The sequence below is a fragment of the Plecotus auritus genome, assembly GCF_963455305.1.
Source record: "Plecotus auritus genome assembly, chromosome: 7".
Lineage (NCBI taxonomy): Eukaryota > Metazoa > Chordata > Mammalia > Chiroptera > Vespertilionidae > Plecotus > Plecotus auritus.
In genome coordinates, this window is record NC_137774.1 from 19,177,151 (window position 1) to 19,204,165 (window position 27,015).

At 38.2% G+C, this 27,015-nt stretch overlaps 1 protein-coding gene across 2 annotated transcripts; it reads left to right on the forward strand.

Moving 5' to 3' along the window:
* Positions 1 to 3,414: 3,414 nt before the first annotated feature.
* On the forward strand, positions 3,415 to 22,776 carry NOL11 (nucleolar protein 11). 2 transcript variants are annotated; one of them, XM_080681335.1, is made up of 18 exons: positions 3,415 to 3,580; positions 4,955 to 5,068; positions 5,182 to 5,238; positions 6,329 to 6,477; positions 8,735 to 8,792; positions 9,106 to 9,250; positions 11,095 to 11,283; positions 12,572 to 12,648; positions 14,218 to 14,341; positions 14,811 to 14,899; positions 15,843 to 15,917; positions 16,838 to 17,022; positions 17,173 to 17,298; positions 17,435 to 17,665; positions 18,249 to 18,327; positions 18,916 to 19,008; positions 22,047 to 22,154; positions 22,318 to 22,776. In XM_080681335.1, exons 1-18 carry the CDS (start codon positions 3,440 to 3,442, stop codon positions 22,432 to 22,434), a joined length of 2,157 nt encoding a protein of 718 aa, XP_080537461.1. In that variant the 5' UTR covers positions 3,415 to 3,439; the 3' UTR covers positions 22,435 to 22,776. The 2 variants fall into 2 exon arrangements, with proteins under 2 accessions (XP_080537461.1, XP_080537462.1); XM_080681336.1 differs by having other exon boundaries at positions 18,952 to 19,008.
* The last annotated feature ends 4,239 nt before the right edge of the window (positions 22,777 to 27,015 follow it).

Here is a 27,015-nt window from a genome sequence, read left to right on the forward strand (position 1 = left end):
TCTTCCCCCGTCTTCACAGCTAGGCAGCCAAGCAGCATAAACATGGCAAACAATCCAGACAGAATACCCACAGCTCGCAGTGAAATGCATAGGGCCACAGCTGCCTTTGAAGACCAGCCCTTAAACATCTCTCAGGAGTAACAAAGAGCCAGGCCCTCTCTCACATTGATGTTTCGCTCTCTCTCCCTCTCCCTTCCTCTTTCTCTGAAATCAATGAAAGCATGTCCTTGGATGAGGATTAAAAAAAAAAAAAAAAGAGCCAGGCCCTATTCTTGCTCATTGACCTTCACTGATACATCTTGGAAGTGGAATAGTTTGCTCCACTCTGATCTTAGGCCCGTTACTGAAGGCTCCTAGTTCCCTTGTTATAGCTGGTGACCTTCCAAAAAGGAGTGCACTCTCCTTGCCCTAGCCGGTTTGGCTCAGTAGATAGAGCATCAGCCTGCAGACCGAAGGGTCCCAGGTTTGATTCTGGTCAAGGGCACATGCCCGGGTTGCAGGCTCGATTTCCAGTGTGGGGCATGTAGGAGGCAGCCAACCAATGATTCTCTCTGATCATTGATGTTTCTATCTCTCTCCCTCTCCCTTCCTCTCTGAAATCAATAAAAATATTTTTTTAAAAAAGGACTGCATTCTCCTTGAATAGTTTACCAAACTTACTCAAATTTACAGACAAATATACAAGTACAGTTCCAGCTTTCTTAGTCAGTAAGTCTTACTTTGTCCTAATGGCTTAAGCCCACATCCTGTTTGTTATAATGGCTTGCCATAGAAATATGATTTTATTTAACAAAAATGCATTAAACGTTTTATATGGATCAGATACAATTACTGGTGCCATGAATACCAAGATGTAATGTGATTCATTCTATTACACAGCACATTTTTACTGAGTGCCTACTAATTGCTAGGAAATGGGGATGCGTCAGTGCATAAGACAGACAGAGACCCCTTCAGAAGCTTACTGGGAGAGCCTAGATGAGTAAGCAAGCAAATAAATAAAAATAATTACTAACGGTGATAAAAAGGAAATAAATCAATTGCTGAGTTAAGAGAATGATGGAATGTTTTAGACAAGGTAGACGGGAAGGCCTCTCTCATGGAATCCTCATCTTCTCTCACCTTGGTAACTACAATTACTGTAACAGCCTTTGAATAACGCTTGCTGCTTGCTTGTGCCACAATCATTTGCACTTGCTTTGAGAGTGTTCTTGCCTCAGCTAATCATATGATTAGCTCCCTCTTCTCCTTCATGTCGTTACTTAAAAGTCACCCTCTCATAAAGGCCTCCAAGAGCTATCCTAACTAAAATATCCTTGTTTTGCTGCACAATGGAGCTGCCCATGGCTATATCACATGTCATAACACAATGGATTGAATGCAGAAGAAGATGTGGGAATCCGGTTACCTTTTATTAAACCAGACATTAAAGGGACTTGCAAAAATGTACAATAATGTCACTCTCCTCATTAAATTATTTTTAAAATTGTCTTTCATAGAAATGTTATTCATGTTAACATGAAATGAGATTATTCTCATTTTACAAATGAGAATAAATCCATATTTTTAATTCCTTGGTTTTAATTTCCAATACAGTAAATATCTACAGATATAACCCATATAAACAAAAGCTCTTCATGTGCCTCAATAAATTTTAAGTGTATAAAGGATTCTTGAAATCACAAAGTTTATGAATCCCTGTTTTAAAATCTTCAAGCCAAAGAAGAAGGAATGCACAAATTCAATATTATGAGTAAGCTTTCACTGTTTATTCCTTAGTCCCATAGCAGGTCATGGTTTGATTCTGGTCAGGGCACATGCCCGGGTTGTGGGACCCATCCCCAGTAGGGCGTGTGTGGGAAGCAGCTGATGGATGATTCTCTCTCATCATTGATATTCCTTCCTTCCCTTCCTTCCTTCCTTCCTCCCTTCCCTTCCTTCCTTCCCTTCCTTCCTTCCTCCCTTCCCTTCCTTCCTTCCCTTCCTTCCTCCCTTCCCTTTCTTCCTTTCTACCTTCCCTTTCTTCCTTCCTTCCTTCCTTCCTCCCTTCCTTCCTTCCTCCCTTCCTTTCCTTCCTTCCTTCCTTCCTCCCTTCCCTTCCTTCCTTCCCTTCCTTCCTTCCTCCCTTCCCTTCCTTCCTTCCTTCCCTTCCTTCCTCCCTTCCCTTTCTTCCTTTCTACCTTCCCTTTCTTCCTTCCTTCCTTCCTTCCTTCCTCCCTTCCTTCCTTCCTCCCTTCCCTTCCTTCCTCCCTTCCCTTTCTTCCTTCCTACCTTCCCTTTCTTCCTTCCTTCCCTTTCTTTCCTTCCTTCCCTTTCTTTCCTTCCTTTCTTTCTCCCTTCCTTCCTTCCTTCCTTCCTCCCCTTCCTTCCTTTCCTCCCTTTCTTCCTTCCTCCCTTCCTTCCCTCCCTCTCTCCCTCCCTTCCTTCCCTCCCTCTTTTCCTTCCCTCCCTCCCTCCCTCCCTTCCTTCCTTTCTTTCTCCCTTCCTTCCTTTTTTTTTTTTTTTTACTTCAGAAAAGAAGGGAGAGGGAGAGAAAGATAGAAACATCAGTGTTTTCCTGATGGGCTGCCTCCCGCACACCCCCTGCTGGAGATTGAGCCTGCAACCCAGGCATGTGCCCTTGACAGGAATTGAACCCAAGACCCTTCCCTCGGCCTGACGCTCTATCCACTGAGCCAAACTGACTGGGGCCTCATCACTGATGTTTCCATCTCTTTCCCTCTCCCTTCCTCTCTGAAATGAATAAAAATATTTTTTAAAAGACAACAGCCAACACAATAGCTGTCCAGTGTGAGTAAACCAAAAGTATATTTATTTTTTTGTCAGATTGGCAAAAAAAATCTGTTTTGGTATGCCACAGAATTTTAGTAATTAGTTTATGTGTGCCATGAGATGGAAAGGTTGAAAGTCACTGAGCTAGAGAGACTTCCTCCCCCTGGTGCTCAGAGAGGAGACAACCTGAAGGCCTGAAAGGCAGCGGAGACTGGTGGGTTCTGAGAAGCTGGGGGATTAGGAATGATATTTAGGTACAGCAGCACGTTATTAAGAATTTACACTGTTCCATTAGGTCGTGGTAGGAATTCCTAGAGAGTTCGATTAGAGTAAAATATATATATATAATTTACATTCGAACACTTGCCACGGCCACCCTTCAGCCTCCCAAGTCCGCAGCTAATTAAAGCACCGCGGACTCCCAACAGGTAAGAGTTACCCCGCCCCGTCTCCCAACAGGAGTACATCCGGGACTCGCTGGGGCGTGGTCTAGGAGGTGGATTCTCACGCGAACTCCAGGCCCCGCCCACCCACGCAGCACACCCGTCGGAGTCGCAGGCCCATTTCTTTTTTGGTGTCTTCCCGTCAATTCCGACTCCTAATTCTCGCGAGAGAAAGCGCGAAGCCTGCCGGGAGGGATGCGCGGCGGTCCCTAGGTTTGCCCAAGATGGCAACCCTGGAGGAGGAGTTCACGTTGTCTGCGGTACCCTTGGGTGCCGGGCCTGACGGACTCTTAGGTGTGGAGCAGTGCGACAAAACAGACCAGTTTTTAATAACCGACAGCGGCAGGACCGTCATCCTCTACAAGGTGAGGCCGATAGGACCATCATCCTCTCGAAGGCGAGGGCGATGGGATCGGAGCGCCCCGCTGCTGTTTCGCCCATTGCTGAGCGCGGAGCCGGAGCCTTGGGTCTCTCACAGCTTCAGAAAAAAATCGTCTAGCGGGGTTAGCGGAAAGCCAGCTTGGCTCCTCCGGAATGCTGAAGGAAGGCTAGAATTTGATTTGGTTGTTTTCCTGATGAGAGAGGCATATTTCTGAGATGCACTCTGCAAAGCGTCTCAGTGCACGTGGACTAGACTCGGAAAGGAAAGGAAACCTGTGCTTTTGCTTCGAACCCCCGGAGGGACACGGCCTTGCCAAATCCCTTCCTGGGGTCTCTGTCACCCCGTCTGCCCACTGAAGTGTTTGAACGGAGATTAGTCGGGCGGGAGGGGATGACTGATATGGTGGAAACTGGTTTATCCGTGTCCATACACTTATCCCCTCGGGGAAACGTTTTGTGGATTTTTATTTTTATTTTTATTTATTTTTTTTTTTTTTGCTTTCTTAGTATCTTGATGGGAACCTTGATTACGAGAAATCTGTTGCCAACTAACTACAGGCTGTAAATCCTGGGGTTGAGGCTGGGGAAATCTACACGCCCCGCCCCCTTTTCATCCTAAAGCCTGAAGACACACCTTTTAAGCAGCTTTATTTTTACTGATCGCGTAATTTTTTTTTATCTGGGTCGCAGAATATAGTTTTCCGTGTGTTTAAGAAGCTAGATAATCTACTTTGAGGTTTTGGGAACAAGTTGCAAACAGTTTCCAAACTATTTGCCTGTTTTGACTCTTCTGATGACACTGTTGGTTTTTACCTGAGCTGTCAGGTGGACTTAAAATTTTGCAATTCCTGCATAGGAATATAATGACTGTTAGCTACTCCTACTTAATTTCCCATGCTTCTGTTCAAAGTCACAATGGGATAAATTTTTTTAATGTACTATTGTTTATATTTTCATTTTAACTACTTTGTAAAAGTATTTTATATTTTTAATTGTGGGAAAATACACATAACAAAATTAACTGTCTTAAACCATCTTTTTAAAGCATACATTTCAGGGTATTAAATTAAGTACATTCACCTTGTTGGAAAGTCATCACCACCATCCATGTACGGAAAACTCTTTTCATCGTGCAAATATGAAACTTCGTACTTATTAAGCAATGACTGCCCATTCTCCCAGCCCCGGCGGCCACCATTCTACCCTCTCTGTCTGAGGTGGAATCATACAGTATTTGTCTTTTTGTGACTATTTTTCTGATGTAGGAAATCTTTTGAATACTATCATTTTAACTATAAATTTGATTGCTGTTGTAGTCAGAAACTGACTTTTTAAATACTGTATGTTAATTTTACTAGGTTTCAGATCAGAAACCTTTGGGGAGCTGGTCAGTGAAACAAGGTCAAGTTATAACATGTCCAGCTGTGTGCAACTTTCAAACTGGAGAATATATTGTTGTACACGATAGCAAGGTGAGTTTTAAAACTTTCATATCCATATAAAACACAAAATGTTCATTTAGTAGCTTAGTATTATATATAAATGAGCATTGGAATACTTTTTTATTTATATGTTTTAATTTAAGGTTTTGAGATTATGGACTAATGAAGATGTAAACCTGGATAAAGTATTTAAAGCTACAGTAAGTCTTTGGATCTTCCAACATATTTATTAGCTTATTGGTGAGATGGAATAATTTGCATTGTTGTAGTAGGTTGTTTATCTTATTGCATCTGTGAATGTGAGCATAAAGCTTATAATTAGTTTCTCATTCTATTTATCTTACATGTCAGTTTATGAGTTGATGTTACAAAATATAAACTTCATTATCCCATGAGGTTAAGGATTTAAATACCTCCTGAATGATAAATTTGTAGTTATTTCCACGAGTTTAGGTGTTTGTGGTGTGTCCCTTGTGAGAACAACTTCACTGTGCCTTTCTTAAAATAGGTAATATAAACCCTGCAAATTTCGTGCATTTTGTATTTTAAGAGTGGCACATAATGCATTGAAAAAGAACCGTGACTAACTGCCTTTTTTACTAATGACCTAAAGTGTGTTAATTAACTGCTTCTTACTTATAAAATGAGAATCTCAAATTAGGTTATTCTAGAAAGTTCCTTCCATTTCTAAATGTCTAAGTCTAATTATAATTGGCACATTTTAGAAGTAGCTCATAATAGAGCTGATTCAGATATAAATGGCAGTTGTTGCCTGGACCCTTGAAACTTCTAACCTGCTGACTGTGCTGTTCCCTGGCTCCAGGCTTTCCATTTACCTTGTAGTAACACGGTCCTGAATTTTATGCAGTGGAATTAACTTCTTTTCTTGGGCTTGCAGGCCATAATTACAATCATAATTATGATTGTAATTATGGCATCAGTCTTTAGCTCCAGAATCGCTTATTAGTGGCTCTATTTATACTGCTCCCCACCTCCAGTTTTGGTTGTAGCCTAACCTCCAGTATTCACAATGGAAGGATAAACTAAAAATGAATAAAAATGATTACTTAAGGGGGAGAACAGGGAACAGGGTAGACAGGAGCAAAAGTTAGACTTCTGTATGTAATTTATGTGGTAGATTTGACTTTGAAACCATACATAGTTATAAAACAGAACTGAATCAAAATGAAAACAAATCAGTTCTTAAAATAAGCCTTCTCTAAATGTCTTTATTCTAGTAGGTGGCAATTGGTTTAGAATAAAAATTAAAATATTCTTATGTTCTCGTAGTTGTCAGCTGAGGTATATAGAATACATTCAATACCAGGAACAGAACCCTTGGTGTTATTCAAGGAAGGTGCCGTTCGTGGTTTAGAGGCCTTGCTTGCAGAGCCCCAGCAGAAAATTGAAACTGTTATCTCTGATGAAGAAGTGATTAAGTAAGTTCTAATACTTGTGAGTGAATTTTTACCAAAATGAAAAGGCACTTTGCATGTTTTTTTATAACACTGATTGCTTTGTTAAAAAGCATTTTGGTTAGCCCTGGCTGGGTGGTTCAGTTGGTTGGAGTGTCGTCCTGTGCACCAAAGGGTCTTGGGCACATACCCAGGTTGTGGGTTCCATCCCCAGTTGGGGCGAGTACAGGAGGCAACCAATCGATGTTTCACATCTATGTTTCTCTCTCTCCCTTCCGCACTCTCTCTAAAATCAATGAAAACATATCCTCAGGTGAGGATTTTTTTTCAAAAAAATTTTTGGTTACAAACATAATGAAAGTCTAATTAAAAACCACTTATAAAACGTTGGCTGCAATGACATATCAAAACCCTCTAGGGTGATAGATGACTGAGGAAACTGTAAGATCATATGAGTCTGTTCTGATGATAGCAAACTGGATAGTCAGTTATTTGAAGATGAAGTGGGTAATCCCACACCAAAATAATCTTTATTTCTATCATATTGCCCTGACTGCCATAGTTAGAACCCTTACCCCCCGAGGAAATGTGCAGCTTGTTAGTGAGACGATAGTGTTTTGAGCCCATCTGCTTTCCCAGATCCTGGAACAAAACCAAGAAAATGAATCACCCAAATGATAGCAGGAAATTTCATGATTTCATCTCTCTCCAATCCCCATTATTTTATCACATTTTCTGATCAGTTAACTTGCTCTCCAGGTCCACCTGAATCAAACTAACTTTCTAAAAGTCAAAGCAAAGACCTGTACTTAGTGAATAGTGTGGACAAGGACAGTGACCAGTTAGCTCTATCTTGGAATTCCCTTGAAGTGTGAACAACTGAGGGGGAAATATAGGTAGAGGATCTGGGTTAATAGCCATTTTTCGAAAAACTGGCCATGCAGTCTTGGTTACAAGCCCTTTTCACACTCCTGTGCCTAAGTTCCCACTGTCACTTTAAAAAGGCGATTGAGATTCTAATGTTTTTCTCCAAATGCTAGTCCCAAAAAATGACTCTCAAAAAGGGAGTGGGTCCTTCGCTGGTTTAACTATGTGGTTAGAGTGACGGCCTGCAGACTGAAGGGTCCTAGATTCGATTCCAATCAAGGGCAAGTACCTCAGTTGCAGACTTGATCCCCAGCCCTGATTTGGGCATGTGTGGGAGGCAACCAGTCAATGTGTTTCTCTCATATTGATGTTTCTCTCTCCTTCCCCCTCCCTTACACTCTCTCTAAAAAAAAAATCAATGGACCCCGGCTGGCGTTGCTCAGTGGTTGAGCATCGACCTATGAACCAGGAGGTTACTGTTTGATTCCAGTCAGACCACATGCCCAGGTTGTGGGCTCCATCTCCATTACCCCATTAGGGGGTGTGCAGGAGGCAGCCATTCGATGTTTCACTGTCAGGTGCATGTCTCTCTCTCTCTCTCTCTCTCTATCTATCTATCTCTGAAACCAATAATAAAAATATATTTATAAATAAATAAATAAGTAAAATTTAAAAATCAATAGAAAAAATAACCTCAAGTGCCCTAACCGTTTTGGCTCAGTGGATAGAGCGTTGGCCTGCAAACTGAAGGGTCCCAGGTTCGATTCCGGTCAAGGGCGTGTACCTTGGTTGTGGGCACATCCCCAGTAGGGGGGGTGTGCAGGAGGCAGCTGATCAATGTTTCTCTGTCATTGATGTTTCTAGCATTATGTCCTTCTCCCTTCCTCTTTGTAAAAAATCAATAAAAATATAAATTAAAAAAAAAATAACCTCAAGTGAGGATTAACCAAAAAAGGCGGGGGCAGGGAGGGTAGAGGCACCAATAAATTTGGGAAACACATCATACTGTCACACTCTACCCTACCCACTTGTAAACTTTATAACTCACATTATTGTCTTTAAGACTGGGAAGTTCAGCAACTTGCATTTAATCCACAGATGCATTTGACAGAGAAATACCTACTAATTCCTTCTGGTATATACAGGGTGGGGCAAACGTAGGTTTACATTTGTTCATGTGGAAAATAATAATATTAAGAGTAACGTGTGTTTCTTATACCTACAACTGTAAATCTACATTTGCCCCACCCTGTATTTTGGAACACTGAATTAAGTGTTCTCTGATGTTTCTCTCTCTCTCTCTCTCTCTCTCTCTCTCTCTCTAAAAATATAAAAGATATTTTCTTAAATTTAGATTGATGGTATGTTTCTCTCAACTGGTGATTTAGCATTTTATACTTTTTTATTTTTTTAGGTGGACGAAGTTTTTCATGGTATTTAGGCATCCTGCCTTAATCTTTATTACTGAAAAAGTAAGTGAGATCTCTAATTCCTGGGCCATGGTGTATAACATTTTTAAATCACTTAATTATTATTAAAACTAAAATAGGACTTTAGTATTTCTGTCGAAGAGTATGTATTTTGTATCTTTTATATACTAAAGAGCCTATTGGCTATATTTCTGTGCTTAACTGAAATATTTTATAACATTTAAATTTAATTAGACAATAGGTTTTTAAGCACCCATTAAAGTAATCAGAATGGGGTAACAAATGGTTTTAACATTTAAATATAGTTGGTTGAAATGAGAGTATTTCAAAAATAAAATAACTTTTTTTTTTTCAGCATGGGAATTACTTTGCTTATGTACAAAAGTTTAACTCAAGTGTCTTAAGCAAATATACCCTCTTACTTGGACAAGAAGAAAAATCTGTTATGCAGAGTTTTACTGCATCTCTGGAACGGAAATTCATTTCTTTGATGTCATTAAGTAAGTATTTTTCTTTGAATTTGCAGTGACTGTAAATAGAGGAATATTACAGGATAGTACTTGTTTTTGCAGTTTTCTGCTGTAGCACTTCCCATTGCAAGCTTCCTTACAAGTATTTATACCTTCACCTTTTGTGCTTTGCCATGTCTGGTCAAACTTAAGTCATTGGTTCTCTGCAGGTAAATGTTACGTCTTTAAATTTATCATAAGCAGTAAATAATAGTATAACACTAACAAAAAAGGAAAAATCACCTTTAATCTTTATCATGGTGAGACCAGGTTCTTTTATATAATAACTACTGAACCGTAAAATATCTAAGATTGTACTAAATGGCCCTCCATTTCTTTTTTCCCCAATCTTAAGACTTAGTGAGGCCTTCTTTGAATGGAGGCAGGGGGGTAAAAGGAGACTAACAAAGCACTCTAGGCCTAAGCTAACCAGTGTTTTACATACTTCTTTAATGCCTTGGAGTGTACCTGTATATAATGGTGTAAAGTATAGCCCTAGTCATGCCTAGGAGGCAAAAAAACTAATGCTATACTCTCCCACTACCCTTTTTGGCTTCTTTCGAAGTTGTTTTGAGAAGGTTAAGGGAGGAAAAAAACAAGAGCACTATTTAGAGAACATATGTATTATCACAATTAAAAATTTTTGTGAAGTTTTTAGTTTGCAAATGTTTGCAATAGCTATTAATAAAAATGCTTCCATCATTTATTATTTCTAGGTTGTTGGAATTTGCTTAATGCCTTTGCTTGACAGGGACTGGTTTTCTTAAAGTTTAACCTATAGGGCATATTTATATATTTTTTTAAAATATATTTTATTGATTTTTTTACAGAGAGGAAGGGAGAGAGATAGAGAGTTAGAAACATCGACGAGAGAGAAACATCGATCAGCTGCCTCCTGTACACTCTCCACTGGGGATGTGCCGCAACCAAGGTACATGCCCTTGACTGGAATCGAACCCGGGACCCTTGAGTCCGTAGGCCGACGCTCTATCAACTGAGCCAAACCGGTTAGGGCTATAGGGCATATTTATTGTTAAACAGAAGTTTGCAGGTTATATTTTAGCTTACTGAACATTGAAGTAGGGATTCTGAACCACATGGTCCTAAAAATCTTCCTGTAACATATCTGGAACCACATGGAATTGCCAAAATTCAGTTGACATACAAAAAAATAGCAATTTCATATGGTTTTCAGGGTTATGAGGTAACAAGAAATGTGATGTATAAACCAGAATGCTAATTTATTTCTAATGAGAGATATATCCTTTCAGTGACTAGATTTTCTGTATCCCTGACAATGTCCTGTCATGTTTTATTACAGGTATTTACAGTTTTGATTTCTTGGCTTTTAAGACATTTCTTACTAAGATTTTTATTAATGATACTCCTTCCTTAATTTAATTTTATTTTTTATTTTATTTTTATTTTTTAATATATTTTTATTGATTTCAGAGAGGAAGGGAGAGGAAGAGTTAGAAACATCAATGATGAGAATCATTGATTGGCTACCTCCTGCACGCCCCCCACCCGGGATTGAGCCCACAGCCCAGGCATGTGCCCTTGACCAGTATCGAACCCAGGGTCCTTCAGTCTGCAGGCCAACACTCTATCCACTGAGCCAAACCAGCTAGGGCCTTCTTCCTTATTTTTAAATTTGTACTATATTCTTTAAGTGAAAGCAAAGAGTGATATGATTGGCACATTTGTTTATTTTTCTGGTTGGGTCCTGTATCAAAATTGATAAAATCTTAATAAACAACCTAGTACATATATTTATAACAGATAAAGATTTGTTCTTTATCCAATACTGAACAACAAATACTTGTTTTCAACAGGCTCAGATGGGTGTATATATGAAACCTTGATACCAATACATCCGAGTGACCCAGAAAAAAATCAACATCAAAGGGTAGTTAGATCACTGTTGCTTAAGACTGTCGTGTCTGGAAATGCTCGAAATGCACTCAGTGTCCTGGATCAAGATCACATAGCAGTCCTGGGACCACCACTACCAGCTTCTAAGGGTAACTAAAAGCAAATCAATAAGAAGTCCTTTGGATTTTTCCTTCAGAGTGTTCCTATAGGTCTTTGACTTTCATCTTGCATTTGTTAATCTTTCAAAAACATTTCCTTGCATCACTACTTTGCTCATGACTCATGTCCTAAAAAATAAATAAAAACTGCAGGTGTCAATGCCAACCCATAGGCATTTGAAACACTGGTAAGCCTTCCCTAGAGCATTAAATTCATAGCTTGGCCGCGTTTACACAGAATAGAAATCCACTGTACTTGGACAATTTGAAATTTGGGGACTACTAGTATGCTTTTTTGTTTCTGTCACTTCAGAGCAGGATTCTCATCATCACCTCACCCCCAAACACGCCTGCACACACACATACTTGGAGTCTATCATGAAAGACCCAGTTGTTCCTGGCCAGTGCAAGATTGGGGTCTCTCCACTTATACTATAAAACTCAGAATCTGTTGTTTACCACTCAGGTCTCCTCACAGTCTTGACCCCATTCACCTTTCCCAGTCTCTTCTAACTTCACAGCAAGAACCCTCTGCTTTATTCAGGCCAGGCTCCCTGTTGACTACAAGCTTGCTATGCCCATCCTCACCTGTGTACTTTGTTAAGTTTCTCCTGCTTATAGGCACTACTAGTGATAGCATGGCTATGTGCCAGGCATTTTACTTAAATTATCTCATTATTTGTATCATGTTATCTTCCAACAAACTTAAGAGAAAAAGTACAGTTATCATCCCTATTTCACACAAGTCAGGAAACTTGGGCGTTAGGCAATTAAATTGTGAACTAGGATTCAGCCCAAGCAGGTTGACTCTAATATGCCATGTACCTCACCCCTCTTAAGTCCTGGCTCTTAACCATTTTACTATGCTGTGCTTCTCTCTCTCAACCCCCCTCCTTCCTCTTTCTGGTTCATGCTCTATGCAGCAAAAAAGCCAGTAACCACTGTTAGAGTTGTATCTTAACCTGAGATGTCATAGAGACCTTCCCATACCAGCATATTGTTATTATTAACTTTATATTTTTGGGCATTTGAAGGTTTATAGCAAAATTGAGGGAGAAGTACACAGATAGCTTATATATACCCTGCCCCCACACATAACACGTGCATTCTTCTTTTCATAAGGTCTAATTCCTTTGAATTTTGGTGGTAATCACTGTTGTCATTACTCAATAAAGCAAAACTTGTGTGTTTAACTATGACTCTTCCTTTGTCTCACCCATAGGGCATCATATATTTATTTATTCTTGGGACTTATTCTGAATTTCTCTCTTTTCCACAGAATGCCTCTCCATATGGAACACAAAATTTCAAACACTGCAGATTTCAAAAGAATTACCACAAGGTACCAGTGGTCAAGTAAGTTTTTGCACTTGGGAATTTTTTTCAAGTTATTTTTGTGCCTAATGAAGAGAACTCTTTGTTCTAAATATTTTGGCAGTTTTTTATTATAATAAGTTAAATATTTTTTAACCCAAAAGATTATATTTAATTCGGTTGTTTTACTAGTTTCCTTATGTAAGACTAAATTATAGCTAGTTTTAGATCAGGGAGAACAATTACCTAGTCATTAAATTATTTTGTTTTTTAGCTGCTTTTTGGTTTGGTCTTTTTTTTTTTTTTTTCCAAATTGATTTCAGAGAGAGGAAGGGAAAGCGAGAGAGAGATAGAAACATCAATAATGAAGGAGAATCACTGATCTGCTGCCTCCTGCATATGCCACACTAGAGATTGAGCCCACAACCCAGGCATGTGCCCTGACTGGGAACCAAACTTTGATCTCCTGGTTCATAAGTCGAAGCCCAATCACTGGGCCACGCCGGCTAGGCAGGTTTGGTCTTTTTGCTTTTGTATTTTGAACTATACCCTTTTGTACTTCTTTTTTTAACATATCTCTGTTATATGTTACTTTTCCTAATAACTTGACCTGTTAGGTTATATGTTAAACATTATTATGGAATTACATAAGAATACTTTAAGAGCCCAGCTGGCGTGGCTCAGAGGTTGAGCGTCAGTGTTTGATTCCCAGTCAGGGCACATGCCCAATTTGTGGGCTCAATATCCAGTGTGGGGCATGCAGGAGGCAGCCGATCAATGATTCTCATCATCGATGTTTCTATCTCTCTCTCCCTCTCCCTTTTTCTCTGAAATCAATAAAAATATACTTTTAAAAAAATACTTAACGAATTAACACTTACGCAGACTAGGCTGTAAACTTTCAAAGGCTCAGGGGTCCTTGTCTGTTTTGTTCTTTGTTGTGTCTTCACTATCAAAGGTGCTCAATGAGTGTTGGTTGTTTAGTAAGTGATTACTCATATGTAAAGCAAGATAATGGGATTTATTGATAATTGTAATTCTAGAATAAGGAAACTATATTTCTCAGCATACCATTTAATTCTAGTTTATTTAAAAAAATAATTTTAACAAAATTAACCACTCACAGTTTCACTACTTTAACAAACTTAGTTTTGATTTTCATGTTCCCTTGAGTTTTTTGTTGATATACCTATTTTTACAATTTTATAATTTGAATCATTAGATTAAATTCTCCCCTTTTTCCTTAGTACATCTTACAGTGTGCCCATGTTGCAGTTGCCTTGGTAACATTTATCATGTTAATAGATGTGTAATAGTGATAATATTAATTTTAAATACTTAATGTATATATCAATCAAATTTTTATGAGTCGAGAGTATCTTTTAAATTTTATGCTTCAGACATCGGCAAAAATAAGAACTATGTAAACCCACCCAGTTAATAAGTTGTACATGGGATTATTCTGAAAAGTTGCTTAACTTTAAGCATGTCCTTTTGTGTTCTATTAAGATTGCTCATACCATAAATTATTGTTATAAGTTACATGACTTTGTTGAAGCAGATCATAGAAGTGGGGAAAAAATGATTACATTTTTATAACTTTTTTTGTAGCTTTGGTATTATGGGGAACATTTATTTATGCTACATGGAAAAATTCTAACTGTGATTCCATACAAGTGTGAAATGTCATCATTAGCAGGTGCTCTTGGAAAACTCAAACATGGTCAAGATACAGGTAGGAACTTACTAGTTTGTTTGATTAATATAAACAGCCATCAATTTACAGAGTCTGTTCTTAATATTGAAATTTGCCACTGATTATTGGCATTTCCTTGTCCCAGGTATTTATCTACCTTGGGAACAGTGCACATTGCAGGTATTGCCACAGGCTTAAGAGCTACACTGTGGTTTTGAACACCAGTGTTCTTCTGACTTTTGGGGCACGGGGAGAGTCCCCCAGACAAAATCATTAATACCTCTACCCTCCCTGGTTTACCACCCGTCTCATCTGTTGGCTTAATGTTGCTGGGCACATAGCCTTTTCTGTACTGTGATGTACTTATCTGGGGTTATTGGTAAAATTAAATGAACAAGCCTCTCTTGAATTGTGCATAAGTGGTGGTGGTTTTTTTCTTTGATTGTTTGGTTAAGTAAATAACATAGGTCAAAGAATGCTAGAAATTGTGTATTTTTCATTTTCTTAGGCACTCAGACCATGCCTCATTTTGTAAATTGGGAAACCTCTCAGGGATATGGACTTGGATCCAAGAACTCAGAGCCATCAAAGAGAATTGTAAGTTTGGTCATCGAAATACAAATATTAGTGCAAATATTATAAAATGGGGAAAGGCTGAATTATTTTAATGATTCATATCTGTACAGCTCTTACAGCTTTGATTTTAATGGTGGGGCAGTTTAAAATATATTTTTATTGATTTCAGGGAGGGAGAGAGAGAGAAACATCAATGCTGTGAGAGAATCATTGATCGGCTGCCTCCTGCACACCCCTACTGGGGACCTAGCCCACAACGGGGTCATGTGCCCTGACTGAGAATCGAACCGTGATTTCTTGGTTCATAGGTCAATGCTCAACTACTGAGCCACACTGTGGGGCATGATGGGGCAATTTAATTCTTGAACTTGGTAACCCTACAGCATTTATCCAAAAATGACACACATTATCTAGTAGTTAATTTTTATGGGCATGTTTTTAGGTAAGGTCCAGGTGTGAAAATGGACCAATTCTCAATTAGTAAAATGCTTTCCTGAGTATAAAGATTTTATTTTGTGTTTAAAACACAAAAAACTGCCCTGGCCACATAGCTCAATTAGTTAGAACATCGTCCTTATAGGCCTGGACAGCGCACATACAAGAGTCAACCAGTGAAGGCATAAATGAGTGAAACAACAAATCAATCTCCATCTCTCTCTCTATCTGCCCCCTCCTTTCCCCCATCCTTCCCCTCTTGCCCTCTCTCCCTACCTCTCTCTTTCTCTCAAATCAATAAATAAATTTAAAAATTTTTTAATAAAAAATACCTTAAAAGTATTAGACAGTTAAGTTAAAAGTTTAAATAAACCAACTTTTCACTATAACAAAATTAAATTACTAAAAAAACCTTTGTGATTAGAACATAAGTTTGCTAGTCTCTTTTTGGGATGTTTTATATTCTTCTAAATGTGTATTGGAGTTTTTTGAATTATTTTGAGATCCTAATCAATTTACTTAATTATAGTTAAGGAGAAGGACAATTGAAGCAAGTGTACAGCCAGAAGTTCCAGCATCCCAGCAACTTTTATCAACCATAAAGGTAAATGAAAAAATAATAGAAATAAGAAAAGTCATGTGGCCCTAACCAGATTGGCTCAGTGGATGGAGCGTCGGCCTGTGGACTGAAAGGTCCCAGGTTCGATTCCGGTCAGGGGCATGTACCTTGGTTGCGGTCACATCCCCAGTGGGAGGTGTGCAGGAGGCAACTGATCGATGTTTCGCTCTGATCGATGTTTCTAACTCTCTGTCCCTCTCCCTTCCTCTCTGTAAAAAATCAGTAAAATATATTAAAAAGAAAAGTCAAGTGATTAAAAGAAATCCTACTTACTTTTCTTTTTCTTTCTTTTTTTTTTTTTTTACCGTTTCTCAAATATACTTTTATTGATTTCAGAGAGGGAGAGAGAGAGAAACATCAATGATGAGAGAGAATCAGGGATCGGCTGCCTCCTGCACGCCCCCCACCGAGGATCAGGCCCACAACCCGGGCATGTGCCCTTGACCGGAATCGAACCTGGGACTCTTCAGTCTGTAGGCCGACGCTCTATCCACAGAGCCAAACTGGCTAGGGCTCCTACTTACTTTTCATTCTATCTTATTTTTATGATCATTTTTATAGCTATAGCTAACACTTGTATAGTATCTTAAGATTTTCATAGTGACCCAATATTTTGGTTTATTTGACTTGCTAAGCGTTTTGTGTGATGGTGGTGCCCTCATCAGTATCTCATTCAGCTTTGCATTGAATGCTTGTAATTTATCCTCTTAAAGATTTTTATTTCTAAACCCTTGAATTTTTTTTTCTTTGCCATTTGTCTTTGTGCAGCAAATTGTCAACTCCATTTTCACAGAAATGCATGGATGCCATTAGTGACTTAGAAAATGTTGAGCTAGGGAACCTTTTAAGTTCACAGTGACATTTATTAATGTACCAGACTGAACTCTTTAAATCTGCCCTTTCAGAAAGATTCAGAAAAACACATTGAAATAGAACTACGTAAATTTTTGGCTACTAAGCGGACACCTGACTTTCATACTGTTATTGGGGACATAGTAATAGGACTTCTGGGAAGATGTAAAACAGAACCATCATTTTATCCTCGGAACTCTCTGATGCAGCTTATCCAGATGCATGTGCTTTCTTACAGGTAAACGTTTGCACACCAAACTTTACGTGCATAACTTTTTTTACCTTGTTTCTTATAGTTCTAATTTTCATGTTCTGAAAAACCTTATAAATTATTTGCAGTTGAGATTTTTCTTAATATATAAAGATGATACATGTTTTCTTTTCTTAGTTTGTGCCCCGGCTTAATGGAAGTTGCATTAGAAAAGACAGATGTACAGATGTTGCAACTCTGTCTACAGCAGTTCCCTGACATTCCTGAAGCAGTCACCTGTGCTTGCTTAAAAATATTCTTGAGGTAAGTTAGCAGCCAATGGTCCCCTTCCTTCACTGCATTTTTAATCTATTGTGTTGTTTGAATGCTTAGAAAATGAAAAATTTTCCAGTAAGTTCAAAGAGCGATAAGACTTACTTTCTTTTAATTAACATGATAGCATTGGTGATGACAGTCTTCAAGAAACAGACGTTAATATGGAGTCAGTTTCTGACTACAATGATGCTGTACAAGATGAGAAGATGGAAGAGCAAACAGGAATTCTTCAAAATGGCTTCAATCCTGAAGAAGATAACTGTGATAACTGTGATAAAGAGTTAAGTGAAAAGCCTCAGAACACAATAGAGGAGACCACTTCGTGCCCTGTAATACCAAAAAGAGCAGCTCTCCTGTATCCTTTGAAAGAGTTTTCTGTGTATTGTCTCTTTTTGGGGGTATAGTCAAATGCCAAACAATAACTAAGGAATGATTAGATAATTTAAACTGATTTTTTAAAATTGATTTTAAGGGGGTGGGGAGAGAGAAACAAACACATCAATTTGTTGTTCCACTTATTTGTGTATTCATTGGTTGATTCTTGTACGTGCCCTAACCAGGGACCAAACTGGCAACCTTGGTCTATTGGGCCAACACTAACCAATGGACCAAAAACCCAGGGTGGGTTTTGTTGTTATTGTTTGTTTTTCAGGGGGTTTTTAGTTTCTGCTTAAAAATGGATTACATTCATTGCTACACTGAAACAACTTACTTAAACTTGTTTTCTTAGGTCAGAAGCTATACTCTTTCAATTCTAAAGTTGGTATTCTGAGTAAATAGTACTCTAGTGATTAGGAGGATGTTCAGTGGTAGAACTCTTCTAGAAAAGTAAAACTTTCATATAAATTTTTAAAAATTATTGGGAAAGGGAATTATTCATACTTTTAATAGAAAAGCCTTTATTTATTGGTATAAGATTTTCCTTTATTCCTAAGTAGAAATGCAGTTCTTCATTCAGCATATAGTGAAACGTTTCTTTTGCCTCACTTGAAAGACATCCCAGCACAACATATCACTGTAAGTGTTCTTATAAATCCAATAGAATTTTACTTCTGGTTTAAATTTGCGCCTTCACTCCACCAGCTTTTAGGGCATTCAAAAGGGTATCAGCTCCCTTCATGTGAATAAGAGGTTCCACAGCCCTCATTGTGGAAATTGGTCCTGGTGCCAAGCCTGAAGGCCAGGTTAATCCATCCTAGTTATAAGCTATTAAAAAAAATTGCCCAAAGAAGGATTCTCTCTTCTCTACTTATTACCCTACTACATAATAAGAGAGGAATATGCTCATTATCCGTCACGACCAATCTTCAAGTGATGGAGAGCTACCATAGGGTGGGGCAGCGAGCTCTGAGCAGCTGAGAACTACCAGCTGTGGTGGGCGGGTGGCCAGCTGAGGGAAGTAAATAAACTCCCTACCTAGTCTTCCCAAACCAGATGAACTCCATTGATGGCAGGGACTGCAGTTTTATTTATTTTATTTATTTTTGTGTCATTAGATAGTAAAATTCAGTAGCCTCTTAAAATTCCTTCCAGTCTCTGTTAGCTTTACATATAGAGAACATACTTCTATCCAAGTGGTAAATTGTCCTTTTTTCCCCCACCCAGCTATTTCTCCAATATTTGTATTTCCTTTATTTGAAGTGTAATGAAAATGCTACTATGACTCTTCCTGGAATACACCCTCCAACCCTGAACCAGGTGCGATCATTTTTTAATTTTTATTTGGTGCTGGGGAAAGTCTGTTTATTCAGTTTATATATAGGGTCAGAACCTGGAATTCAGTAACTGATTTCTGCTTGTCTCCTAGTCCATATGAACTTCCTTCCTCTACCTGTTTACTACAAACCACTGGAGTAGGGGGTCGGGAGCATCTTTCAATTTGGTAGATTGAGTTTTAAAGTTATAATTCTACATGAAATAACATAAATTTACCTTAAATTCCTGCTTCTTTATTGTGATCCTTTTCAAGAATTTCCTTAGCCTCATTGGGAGAGGGTGACAAGTATCCTCCTAATAACCTCTTAAGAATAAGAGAATGATGCCCTAGCTGGGTAGCACGATTGTTTAGAGCTTCATCCTCGTACACCAGGTAAATTTAAAAGCATCTTCCAGGTTCAATCCCCGGTCAGGGCACACATGAGAATCAACCAATGAATGCATCAATAAGTAGAATTTAAAAAATCATTGTTTTTTTTCTCTCTCATTCTCTCTCTCTGCCTTTCCCTTCCTCTCTCTCTCTCTCTCTCAAATAAAAACATCCTTAAGTGAGAATTTTTAAAAAATTATTGTGGTTTAAGAATGTGTTATTCTGCCCTAGCCGGTTTGGCTCAGTGGATAAAGCGTTGGCCTTTGGACTCAAGGGTTCCAGGTTCGATTCCAGTCAAGGGCACATGCCTGGGTTGCGGTCTCAATCTCCGATAGGGGGCGTGCAGGAGGCAGCCAATCAGTGATTCCCATCATTGATGTTTCTATCTCTCTCTCCCTTCCTCTTTGAAATCAATAAAAGCATATATTTTAAAAAAAAGAAAATAACCTTTTTTTAAAAAAAGAATGTGTTATTCTACTTAAGTATTTCAAACACTTAATTTTATTTTGATTTTAAAATATAAGTTAAAAATTCTTAAGTAGTGGGTTTTTATAGTTGAAAGATCTAATAATACCATAGTATGCACACTATTCTGCAATTTGTTTTTTTCAGTCAATACCATGTTTTAGACGTTTCCTGGACCAGTATACATATATCTGCTCATTCCCTCATCATTTTTTAAAATATATTTTATTGATTTTTTAAAAATATTTCTTTATTGATTTCAGAGAGGAAGGGAGAAGGAGAGATAGAAACATCAATGATGAGAGAGAATCATTGATTGGCTGCCTCCTGCACGCCCCCCACTGGGGATCAAGCCCGCAACCCAGGCATGTGCCCTTGGCCGGAATCGAACCTGGGACCCTTCGGTTCGCAGACTGACGCTCTATCCACTGAGCCAAGCCGGCTAGGTCTTTGTTGATTTTTTACAGAGAGGAAGGGAGAGGGATAGAGAGTCAGAAACATCAATGAGAGAGAAACATCGATCAGCTGCCTCCTGCACACCCCCTACTGTGGATGTGCCTGTAACTAAGGTACATGCCTTTGACCGGAATCGAACCTGGGACCCTTCAGTCCGCAGGCCGACGCTCTATTCACTGAGCCAAACCAGTTAGGGCCCCTCATCCTTTTTAACGACTATATTCTATTTCAGTTTATGGAAAATCTTAATTTGTCCGTCCCCTAAATAGCAGCAGTTGAGTTGTTTACAGTTTTTTGCTATTGTGAACAAACCTTCGTTGGGCATCTTTATCTAGATATTCTTGTATATTTATGAGAGAATACCTGTTGGGTAAATGTCCATAAGCAAAATTAGTGAGTAAAAGGTGCACACATTTTTTGTTTTGAAAATGGTAGATTACCTTTCTGAAGGCTTGTGACAATCAGTACTACTACCTCAAAGGTCTGAGACCTTACTCCTTGCCAGTCAAATAGAAAACAAATGGTGCTTTATTTTAATTTGCATTTCTTTGATAAGAGTGTTGGACCATCTTTTCTTGCCTGTTTTATATTCTTTTTTGTGAACTGCCTTGTTTGGTTCTTTGTTCATTTTTCTATTGCTTTTCATGTCTTTTTCATTTTGGCTTATAAAGTATTTGTAGTTTTATTCCCAGTCCAGCAGTAAAATATATACTTTTAAAGAATTTTTTGTATTTGATTAAATTAGCCTTTTTTATATCAAGTGCATTATATTTTTTTCTATCAAAATTATTAAATTTTTTTCTTTATGGCTTTGTTGTGGCTACATCATGCTTAATGCCCTTCCCACTCTAAAATGTAAAAATAGGCACACTGTTTTTCCCTAGTACATTCATAGTTTCTTTTTCTGTATTTAACTCTTTGATACATATAAAATCTATTTTGGTGTAAGGACTTTCATGGGTATCAGCTTTCCCTTCTCCCCCCAAATAGACATTGGTTTCCTTAATACTTTTTCATGACAGTGATATTTGCATGTGAACTACACCATTTGGAAATGTAGACCTACATGGGGTACTTTAATAAATGTATAGCAATAATTTTATTTTAGTTCATGGTAGTTCATCTGTAATTTTTTGGGGCATAGTTTATATTTCAGAATAGGAGATAACTGCCAGTAATTATAAAAAAATAACTTTCCCTTGAACCACATATCACTGTAGCTTTCTCTTTACTGATGAATATTATGAAAAATATGCCATTGTGCTTTTAAAATAGCAAGTATAAAAGCAGAAAAGTGCCCTGGCCAGTTTATCTCAGTGGTTAGAGTGCCGGCCCATACACCGAAAGGTCATGGCTTTGATTCTCAGTCAAGGGCGTGAATCTGGGTTGCAGGTTTGATTCCCCCCGGCCCTGGTTGGGCACTGCAGGAGGCAGCCAATCGACATGTCTCTCTCACATCTATGTTTCTCTTTCCCTCCCTCCCTCGCTTCCACTCTCTGAAAATCAATGGGAAAAATATTCTCAGTTGAGGATTTAAAAAAGAAAAAAAGCAGAAAAGAGCCTTTTTATATTGTTTAGAAATTCTTTTATCTCTAAACTAAAATTTTCAGGTATTTGTAAGGAAGAGTTATGTTTTTATAACAGTTTGATATAATCATGGATATTGGGAAATGAATCAACCTAAAATTAAATTTAAAATCTTAATTTTTATTTTCCTGTTTACTTTCAGATTATGGATTGGATATGCCTACTTCTAGATGCTAATTTTACTGTTGTGGTAATGATACCAGAAGCCAAAAGTCTACTGTTAAGTCTTTACAAGTTTGTGAAATCTCAGGTGTGTGATTATTTGATCTACACTGAATTCATTTTGTACCCAAGTATCACCTAAATTATAATTTATTCTTAAATTTTTTTCTTGAAATAGTTGTAAGTAATAATTGAGGGCTTGTTCATATGTAGAATGATAGTAAAAGTTATTCTGAAACTTTTTTCTTTAGATATGCATTTGTTCCGAGCTCAACAAGATTGAAGTAAGTTTTCGTGAGCTACAGAAATTGAATCAAGAAAAGAATAATAGAGAATTATATTCAATTGAAGTGCTGGAACTCTTCTGATATTACCAGTTCTCTTTCATAGACGTTTTATGAAGCTCTTTTAAAAGTGAATTCTTTCTACTCATCCAGGCAAGAGATGTGTTTTGTTTGTGACTGTCTCTCAGTGACAAGAGAAATGTGTCAGAGTACCTAGACCACCACTTATTGATGCTCCTAGGTTGGACTGGAGGTCTCATGCGAACCTATCCTGGTTTATGGACGTTGGAGGAGAAAGTTCCGAAACTTTTAAAAAATAATGTAACTGAGCTAATTTTAAGTAAACTTATTTGTGCTACTTATAAAAGTCTAATTTCTTACCATATGTTTTAAATAGTTCTTTTAATAAAAAATCACCATTCTAGGAAAAATGTAGTGTTGTCAGTGTCAGAAGCTGTCCCAGCTCCTCTGTGCTCATAGCCGACAGCAGCAGTCAGTTCCACATGCAGGGTGGGGAACCATGCTTGCAGAGGCCAGGGGCTTGTCTTCTGCCATTCTTTCCTGTTTTTTTTTTTTTTTTTTTTTTTTTTTTTAATATATATTTTATTGATTTTTTACAGAGAGCAAAGGAGAGGGACAGAGAGTTAGAAACATCGATGAGAGAGAAACATCGATCAGCTGCCTCCTGCACACCTACCACTGGGGATGTGCCCGCAACCCAGGTACATGCCCTTGACCAGAATCGAACCCGGGACCCCTCAGTCCGCAGGCCGACGCTCTATCCACTGAGCCAAACCGATCAGGGCTTGTTTTTGTTTTTGTTAATCCTCACCTGAGGATATTTTTTCCAGTGATTTTTAGGAGAGTGAAAGGGACAGGGAGAGACAGAGAGAAACATCAATGTGAGAGAGACACATCGATTTGTTGCCTTTCACAAGTGGCCCCGGGGATCGAGCCTGCAACCAAGGTACGTGCCCTTGATCAGAATCAAATTCGGGACCTTTCAGTCCGAGGGCCAATGCTCCAACCACTGAGAAAAACAGGCTAGGGCAATTTTTTCCTGTTCTTTATGTACTTCCACTCACCTTTTCTTCCTACCCAGACATTGAACAACACCTCTTTCTACACATTATCTCTCAGATTACCTCCATGATTAGTTGATAATTTAGGTTATAAAAACATTACTAAATAGTAAAAAACAAATAGTTTAAAAGGTTGATTGACCATAGAATTTCTCATTTTAACTCTGGATTTAGGCCAAATGAATGGTTTTATGTAGGAGAAATGGATACTTTTGTTTCTTGAAAGTAAACTCGTTCATTTTGTTAAAAATGAAATCAGTTTCAGGTGCTGAATTAAGTTACCCAAAAGTAACTTGAAACTTTTCTGAACCATGAAAGTCTTTGTTGAGTAAATAATTTTGAAACATGTTTACTTGAAAGGTTACAATATATATTTTTAAATTTTCCTATAAATTGTAGTACATAAAATATAAGTTCATATGTGATTCTAGAGCCTAAATTTTTAGAATTTTGACTGTTTAACTTAATCTGCATTAGAGAAAGGCTTCATTTTTGTCAGGCTCTCCATGTAAAGGAGTTATATATCTATGGTAGTTAACAAACATGTTCTCCTCCTCAGTCACTGATTTTTGTTAATCCTCACTTGAGGATATTTTTCCCATTGATTTTTTAGAGTGGAATGGACTGAGAGAGAAACATCGATGTGAGAGTGACACATAGATTGGTTGCCTGCTGCATGCACCCTGACCAGGGCCAGGTATCAAACTTGCAACCCAGCACATGTCCTTGACTGGGAAATGGACCCGTGACCTTTTAATGCATGGACTGCCTTTCCAACCACTGAGCCACATGGCCAGGGCTTCTCAGTCATTCTTTTTGTTTTTCTTTCTTTTAATTCTTTATTGTTTAAAGTATTACATAAGTCTCCTTTTTCCTCCATTGACCTCCCCAGCCGCCCCCAACCCCCAGCACATGCCCTCATCCTGCTACTGTCTGTGTCCATTGGTTATGCTCATATGCATGCATACAAGTCCTTTGGTTGATCTCTTACCCTCTCACCCCCGCCTTCCCTCATAGGTTGGACAGTCCCTCAGTCATTCTTTTTTTTTTTTTTTTTTTTTTAATATATTTTATTGACATTTTACAGAGAGGAAGGGAGAGGGATAGAGAGCTAGAAACATCGATAAGAGAGAAACATCGATCAGCTGCCTCCTGCACACCTCCCACTGGGAATGTGCCCACAACCAAGGTACATGCCCTTGACCGGAATCGAACCCGGGACCCTTCAGTCCGCAGGCCGACGCTCTATCCACTGAGCCAAACCGGTTTCGGCCCCTCAGTCATTCTTAATCTCTTTTTAATCACAAAAGAAAAGAAATACCAAAGATAACAGTATATATTAACTGTCATGCTTATTTTATTTAATGAAATCTCTTACTCAGACAATTTAAACAAAACTGATACAGTATTTCTCAGCAGAAATGGAAAATGCTGGTCTCCACAGTGTATATTCTCTTTTTTATCATTTTTACAGAACTATTTAAGAATTACTTTCAGACAGCCAGACATAAAATTGTGGATTCCTAAGCTTTTTTAAAATATTTTTAGAGAGAGAGGAATGGAGAGGGAGAAAGAAAGAGAAATATCAATGTGAGATGTGAAAGTGGAACATCAATCAGCTGCCCTGTACCCTGACTGGGAATCGAACCAACAACCTTTTGGTGCACTGGATGACGCCCAAGTAACTGAACCACACTGGCCAGGGCCAAACTTATTTTAAAAAACGTTGCGCTCTAGTCTAGCAAATCCTTTATGATTTAGAGATCCATCTTATGGGGGTTAAGATTATTCAGGATTTTTACACTTTTTAGATTCTGATTTATGATTTAATTTATAAAAAACAAAAAAATAAGAGAATTCTCAGATTTGTGAAATTTTTTTAAATAAAAAATAAATTCAGGTTTTAATAAAAAGATAAGCAACTGCAATTCAGTGGCGGTCAGCTCATAGACTGACATTTTGCTCTTCATGACTCCTGGTTGAATTCCACTTGAAGGTGGCTTCGGCAGTGCAACCAACATAACTTACCTGGTCAGGGATCAAACACATAGAGGCCTTAGAGCAGGGAGAGGCCAGGCGAGTCCCAGCACCCTCAAACTTTTGTCTTTTTTAACAGATCTTCCATGTAGGATCCTTACAAAGTCTACTGTAAAGTTTAATGATTTGGGTTGTAAGTATGATGGAAGCAAATTATTGATGCTTAAAGTAAGTAGAAAATTTTAATTGCTGTTAAATACTAGTTGCAAATTGTTTCTAGGTTGCCTATAGTTTCTTACTAAATTTAGAAATTAAGGATTTTATTAGGACATACAGAGACTTGTTTTTTAATTGAGATATAATTGATGAGACCCTTACATGCTGAGTTCTTCAAGGCAAGGCTCCCACAGCTTTGTACTAGCAAAGCTGAAATGTGATTAGATTATACTATTCCACTTCGTTTAAACATCATCATCATCATGAAAGCATATCCAAATCAGTGGTATATTTTGAAAATTTCTGTTTATTACAGACAAATTTCTTGAGGAAAAAACTATTCAAAATTCTGGACAACATTTTTACATTACTGGCACCATTTTAAATTACCTCCCCACAGCCTTTTCGCCTCTAAGAAAGTATGTTCTTATTAAAGGGTTTTAAATAAATGTCTGTTACGGTTGCCCTATTAGTTTTAGATCACAAACTAAGACTATTCCTAGATTAACACAACCAGTAATTAAGTAGAATTGTGCTTTTTGTGTGTTAGAGGTATCATTTATGATACGTTTTAGATCCCGGTTGCTATAATATTCTATCCTTATTTTCAGACTTAGAATATAAGGTATTTTTGTTATTTAATTGTATTTTATCTAATAAAACAGATGTGCATTTCTGTACTTATCATTTAAGCTTATATTACTACTATATAGCATATCAGATTGTATAATACTGTGTGCCAGCCATTGTTCTAAGTGCTTTACAAATATTAATTGATTCAATACTTTTTTTTAATATATTATTGATTTTTTAAAAAATATATTTTATTGATTTTTTACAGAGAGGAAGGGAGAGGAATAGAGAGTTAGAAACATCAATGAGAGAAAAACATTGATCAGCTGCCTCCTGCACACCTCCCACTGGGGATGTGCCCGCAACCAAGGTACATGCCCTTGACCAGAATTGAACCTGGGACCCCTGAGTTCGAAGGCCGATGCTCTATCCACTGAGCCAAACCAGTTAGGGCTAATACTCTTAACCCTGCTGAATAGTCCCATGAAGTAGGATTTACTTTTGAGGAAAGTGAGGCACAGACCAGTAAGGTAACCTTCAAAGTTCAAGTAGCTAATAAGTATCAGGATTTGAACCCAGGCATTCTAGCTCTAGCATTAGTATTCTTTGTTCTTTTTTTTTAATGTTTGTTTTTTAAAGTATTACAGATGCCGCCCCCCCCCCCCCCCCCACTTTTCTTTTCCCCATTGACTCCCTCCTCCGTCTCCACCGCCTCCCCAAGCCTTCACCACACTACTGTCTGTGTCCATGGGTTATGCATATTAAGTTCTTTGGTCAATCTCTTTCCACCTCCCCCACACACATACACACCTCCTTC

What these genes read in the sequence shown, in the direction of transcription:
- NOL11 (XM_080681335.1), top strand. Translation starts at nt 3,440, where the DNA reads ATGGCAACCCTGGAGGAGGAGTTCACGTTGTCTGCGGTACCCTTGGGT. An exon ending in GGACCGTCATCCTCTACAAG is followed by an intron (nt 3,581 to 4,954) that starts GTGAGGCCGATA and finishes TAATTTTACTAG; the next exon opens with GTTTCAGATCAGAAACCTTT. An exon ending in AACTTTTATCAACCATAAAG is followed by an intron (nt 15,918 to 16,837) that starts GTAAATGAAAAA and finishes CTGCCCTTTCAG; the next exon opens with AAAGATTCAGAAAAACACAT.